The sequence below is a fragment of the Dipodomys spectabilis genome, unplaced genomic scaffold (assembly GCF_019054845.1).
Source record: "Dipodomys spectabilis isolate Male_0828 unplaced genomic scaffold, ASM1905484v1 ptg000052l, whole genome shotgun sequence".
NCBI lineage: Eukaryota > Metazoa > Chordata > Mammalia > Rodentia > Heteromyidae > Dipodomys > Dipodomys spectabilis.
The window spans coordinates 4,933,934-4,939,933 of NW_024870729.1; the positions used below are offsets into that span (position 1 = coordinate 4,933,934).

At 43.2% G+C, this 6,000-nt stretch overlaps 1 protein-coding gene across 1 annotated transcript in view; it reads left to right on the forward strand.

The window, feature by feature from the left end:
• Positions 1 to 2,681, forward strand: part of Hgsnat (heparan-alpha-glucosaminide N-acetyltransferase) — a 52,035-nt gene extending 49,354 nt beyond the window's left edge. Inside the window, exon 18 of the mRNA XM_042679460.1 lies at positions 2,278 to 2,681. Coding sequence (XP_042535394.1) covers positions 2,278 to 2,459 — 182 coding nt within the window. The 3' untranslated portion in view covers positions 2,460 to 2,681. The remainder of the gene's footprint in view (positions 1 to 2,277) is intronic.
• Positions 2,682 to 6,000: the final 3,319 nt, after the last annotated feature.

Here is a 6,000-nt window from a genome sequence, read left to right on the forward strand (position 1 = left end):
TAGTGTTGTAGCCTTGAGCTCGTGCACAGGTGGCATCTTTCTAGGAACAAGCTGAATGAAAGAGTGGCTGTGTTGTCTCAACACACAGGTGTGCTCTAAAGCAATCCACTTTGTTTTTATTTTATTTTATTTTTTTTGGGTCCAGTTGTGGGGCCTGAATTCTGGGCCTGGGCGCTGTCCCTCAGCTCTTCAGCTCAAGGCTAGCGCTCTACCACTTGAGCCACAGCGCCACTTCCGGCTTTTTTCTTTTTGCTTATGTGGTGCTGAGGAATCGAACCCAGGGCCTCAGGCATGCAAGGCAAGAGCTCTACCACTGAGCCACCTTCCCAGCCCCTAAAGCAATCCACTTTGTGTGCGTGTGTGCGCGCGTGCGCGCGCAGCTTGAATTCGGGATCTAGGCACTGTCCCTCAGCTTGTTGCTGTTGTTGTTGCTGCTCAAGGCTAGTGCTCTACCATTGTGTCGTGTGCGCGTGCGCGCGCAGCTTGAATTCGGGACCTAGGCACTGTCCCTCAGCTTGTTGCTGCTGTTGTTGCTGCTCAAGGCTAGCGCTCTGCCACTGTGTCGTGGCTCCACTTCAGCTTTTTGGTGGTTAATTGGCAATAAGAATCTCATTGACAAAAAAAAAAAAAATCTCATTGACTTTCCTGCCTGGGTTGGCTTTGAACCACCATCCTCAGATGTTAGGCTTCTGAGAAGCTAGGATTACAGATGTATTCCACCAGTGCCCAGCTTCCACCCCATTTTTATCCCTTTAGGTTCCCCAGTCATTGTATTCATGAGCTCAACTTTCTTCTTTAGGCAATACCATTTTTTAACATTTTTAGGTTTTTAACTAACAAATGAGACTTCCCATTTCTCAATACAAAGGTACTACTTTAAAGTTTATGCATAAGAAATATTATATTTTGTATTTATAATGTATTTTTAAGAAATGTATTTATAAACTGATTTGTTAAGCAGTAACTCCTTTGTACAACTACTTGAAGGTAATAAAAATACAATTAAAAAATAAAAAGATCATATCAAGGTTTAAATGGAATGGTTTAGATGCAATTCTAAAGGACTAAGAGAGTAGTATATCATTTCAATAACTCATTATAGCTCTTTAAGTTTAGTAATAAGTTACATCTTTGGACCTCACATTTTCTGTCTAGAAACTATGAGTAAAAGTTGTAATCTGGGCTGGGAAGGTGGCTCAGTGGTAGAGTGCTTGCCTTGCATGCATGAGGCCCTGGGTTCGATTCCTCAGCACCACATAAGAAAAAAGAAAAAAGCTGGAAGTGGCGCTGTGGCTCAAGTGGTAGAGCGCTAGCCTTGAGCTGAAGGGCTGAGGGACAGCGCCCAGGCTGAGTTCAGGCCTCATGACCGGACCCCCCCCCCCCAAAAAAAAAAAGTTGTAATCTTCCAGCTGGGTGCCAGTGGCTCATGCCTGTAATCCTTGTTTACTCAGAAGGCTGAGAAATGAGGATCATGGTCTGAGCAGGAAAGTCTGTGAACTCTTATCTCCAATTAACCATGGGAAAACCAGAAGCAGTCCTGTGGCTCAAGTGGTAGAGCACTAGCCTTGAGCTAAAGAGCTCAGGGACAGCGCCCAGGCCCAGAGTTCAGGCCCCATGAACAACAACAACAAAAAAAAGTAATATTCCTTTCTAATTTATTGGGATGGGACTGCTTTCAGTGATAGAACATGTATGTTGCATGCACAAAGACCTAGATTTGAAAGCACCACAAAAGCCCATTTGTAGATGAATATTTTTTAAAATAGTTTAAGAATACTGGGGCTGGGGGTGAGTGCCAGCCTTTGAGAATTCAAGTCTGGGTCCAGGATAAATAACAAACCCTCTAAATGGGTAACAATGATTGAGATGCATTGTAATCATAAACTGACGTGTTGAAATGAAATCCTTAAAGATAATAAAAAGAATACAGTTTACACCTAAGTATCTAAGATATGCACCACTTATTTTGGGCAGTTGCTAATAATGCAAGTTCATACTTTTTTTGTTTGTTTGTTTTTTGGTCAGTCATAGTGCTTGAACTCTGGGCCTGGGCCCTGTACCGCTTGAGCCATAGCACCATTTCCGGTTTTCTGATGGTTAATTGGAGATAAGAGTCTCACTGACTTTCCTGCCCGTGCTAGTTTTGATCTGTGATCCTCAGATCTCAGCCTTCTGAGTAGCTAGGATTAATGGCATGAGTCACTAGGGCCCGGCTCACTTCAGTATTTAAGCAGATAATCCAATGTGCCTCAGGAAATATACTCTGTTTCTCTTAAGGAATGAACTCTATTCTGGTGTATGTCGGCCATGAGGTGTTTGCGAATTATTTTCCTTTTCGGTGGAAGCTAGAGGACAAGGAGTCACACAAAGAGCATCTGACTCAGAACATAGTTGCCACTGCTCTCTGGGTGCTCATTGCCTACATTCTCTATAAAAAGAAGATATTTTGGAAAATCTGATAGTGACTGCTGAAGTATTGATACATCCCTTCAGAAAATCATCAGTGTTAATGTCAACAATGTGGAAACCTATATTTCCAGATTATTGTGGAAGATGCTGATGTTCTCAAGCCATTTTATTATTATATATGTTCTGCCTGTGTATTTGTGACTTAAACATTGGGAATGTTAAGATCTTTTTTTTTCTCCATCTTACATGAAATAAATACATTTGGAACTTCATTCTATGGAAATCTTTACTTTGAAAAATTGGCTTATATTAGTTTTAGGGGGGATTTCATTGTTCTATCTCCACACAGTGTGAACATTACACTGTATTCCAATCAGTCTCACACTTCTGTAATAGATAACAATCTAAGGTCTGTGGGCTGGGTTGTCTGGCTTATTGGTAGAGCACATGTCTAGTATTAGTGATATTTTGGATTTAATCCCAAGCACAAGAAAACCTCAACAAACCCCTCAAATAATATGAAGTCTACTTCTTATTTTCTGCAACTTGCCTTCCCATATGAACATTCATGACAACAAAGAAAAATACTATGATTTCATGTGGCAAACAAGCTTTGTGTCATAATATTGTCTAATTTTTTTTCTTTTTTTCTTTTTTGGTCATGGGGCTTGAACTCTGGGCCTGAGCGCTGTCCCTCAGCTCTAGGCTAGCGCTCAACCACTTGAGCTACAGCGCCACTTCGGTTTAAGAGTTTCACAGACTTTTCTGCCCTGGCTGGCTTTGAACTGAGATCCTCAGCTCTCAGCCTCCTGAGTAGCTAGGATTATAGGTGTGAGCCACCACCACCCAGCATTGTCTAATTTTTGACTAAGTACAATTTAATGTTTTTAAGAAAGCCAGAGCAATTTTATTTTCAGATTGTAAGGCTCTGATGAATCAAAAAAGTCTATCAGATATTTTCTCCTTTTGTACACTTGAAAAAACTTGATATATCTTTTATTGCCACCTACTCTTGCTTAGTTATCTCCCTCCGTTGATCTGTCCATCTGTCTGCGTCCATCCATCTGTCCGTCTGTCAGTCCATCTATGTGTCCGACTGTCCCTCCATGTCTGTTTTTCCCTCCATCTGTCTAACCAACTCCCTGTCTATCTGTCCACCTGTCAGTCCATCCATCTGTCTGTCCTTCTGTGTCTATCCATCTGTCCCTCTGCCCATCTATCTGCCATCTGCTCGTTGTCTGTTTGTCCCTCCATCCGTCTACCTGGCCATCTGTCCAACTGTGTCTGTCTGTCCATCTGTCTGTCTTTCCATCTGGCCCTCTATCCATCCATCTCTATTTCTGTCCATCTGCCCATCTGCATCTGTCTGTCCATCCACAGAAGTGGAGAAGAATGAACAAATGCATCATGATACTCAGAAGACACTGTGGAAAATGAACTATGCAACTTCTGGGCAGGAACAAGAGGGAGAGAACTAAGGGAAAGCAAAGGAAGGGGTAACATTGTCCAGAAAGTAATGTAGTCATTACCTGACTTATGAAACAGTAATTGCTTTGTACAACACCTTAAGAGGAATAATTTTCTTTTGAAAGAGTCAAAGGAGGATTTAGTTGTAAACGGACTAGAGAACCAAAGCCTACTTGAATTTAAACACAAAATGCCCACTGGTCCCCTCAATTATTTTTCTGACTAAAATTCATAACTATACAATTAGAAGAGGCAATAAATCATAAGGTAAGCATATTGGAAGGTGTGCTAGTATTAAAGTGTAGCTTACTCCAAGTGAACTACTTAATGCCTGGAAGACTTTATATAAATTTGATTGCATTAAAACAATCCAAACATCTAACGATCTTTATTTTTCCTGTAGCTTGTGGGAACTTGGGGCCTAAGTGCCAGTGAATCTGGGGACCCCTGGTCCCCGCTAAATTTCTCTTTCTTTACACCTGTCTCTGGATTTTCTAATTTTCTCTGTCTCTCTATTCTGTCATGCAGCCTCAGGTGGCAGTTAGCAACAGCCAATTGAACCAAAACACAGGTTCCACTCTAGTGGGCCAGTAAGGTCCTCAGCTGCCCTCCCCCCCCACCCCCCCCCCCATCCCCCCCCCCCCCCCCCCCACACACACCACCAGACATCTGCCCTGGCCATGGTAGAAGCTGACTGTTCAGGTCCTCAAAGGATTGACCCTCACTGTACCTGCACCCATTTCCCAGAAATGCCAATTGTTACTCCCACTTAGGCAAGAGGTATAGCTGCCTGGGGAGAAGGGGTGGACAGTTTTAGTTTTTTGTTGTTGTTTTTTTTTGTCTTAGATTCTTAACTGCCGGAAACAGCAATGACAGGATCTCACAAGGAGGTTTCCCAGGCAGCTTCTTCCTGCTAGACAGCACACACTCCAAGCCCATCCCAGCATAACATTTAATGGGTCAACCAAATATTTACTCCATTCTACCCAAGCACTAGCCTCTCATGTCCAGCCTCAGTTTTTACAGTCTGTCTCAAATCCTTCACCTCCACTCTGGTGACTTTAATGGGGTCATTTGAAGGAACACTGAGATTTGCCTCTGGCAGGACCTCACTGGAGGGCCAGTTGGAGCGGGAAGACTTATGAGTTGCATATTGAATGTGCCCAGGGGTTCAGTTCCTGAGACTAAGACCAGGCATCAGAGCCAAGGATGGTCCTTAGCAAACTACCTTGTACAGGAATCAGTGCCACCCTTCTTGCAGGCTTTTGGGCTGGGGTGCGGGACTATGGTTCATTGTTCCCTCCCATAGGAAGCCCAACAACCTTGACTCAGGTGTAATAATTCCCCTTGGTCTGCTTGAGCAGCTGTCTCAGCTGTGAGGACTTCTCACATGAGACTGGATTTCTCTTCCTTCCAGACTTTTATTGGGACATGAGTCTTCAGCTGGTGAGGAGAGGGAGCTGGAAAGCTCAAGAAGAGTTTGAGCCCAAAGTTTTCGCAACCCAAAAGAAGGTAAAGTAGAGGAGACCCGCACACAGTCCTTCAGGCCCTCTTCCAGAGCTTAAATGAGTGACATGTGGACAATAGCTAGCGCTTTGCTATTGGTGAAACTCTTGTTAATCGTTGATAGGTTTGTGCTGAACGATTATTGAGTAGTCAGCCCAAATCAACTAGGTAGGTGGTTCTCATCTATTAGATTGCCTTGTTTTTAAATACTCAGAAAGACAAGCAATCTTCAACTATTTTTTAAAATCCATACACTGTAATTAACCGAATTTCAAGATTTGTTGCCATTTGACTTTAAAACACACTTTCTTAATTCCTGAGTGCTTGTACTAGATAAGACTGAAATAACATCTTTATAGTGATAACTGTATTAAAAACAACAGACTAGGGGCTGGGAAGGTGGCTCAGTGGTAGAGCGCTTGCCTTGCATGCATGAGGCCCTGGGTTTGATTCCTCAGCACCACATAAGCAAAACGAAAAAAGCCGGAAGTGTCGCTGTGTCCCAAGTGGTAGAGCGCTAGCCTTGAGCTGAAGAGCTGAGGGACAGCGCCCAGGCCCAGAGTTCAGGCCCCACAACTGGACCCAAACAACAACAACAACAACAACAAAAAACAACCC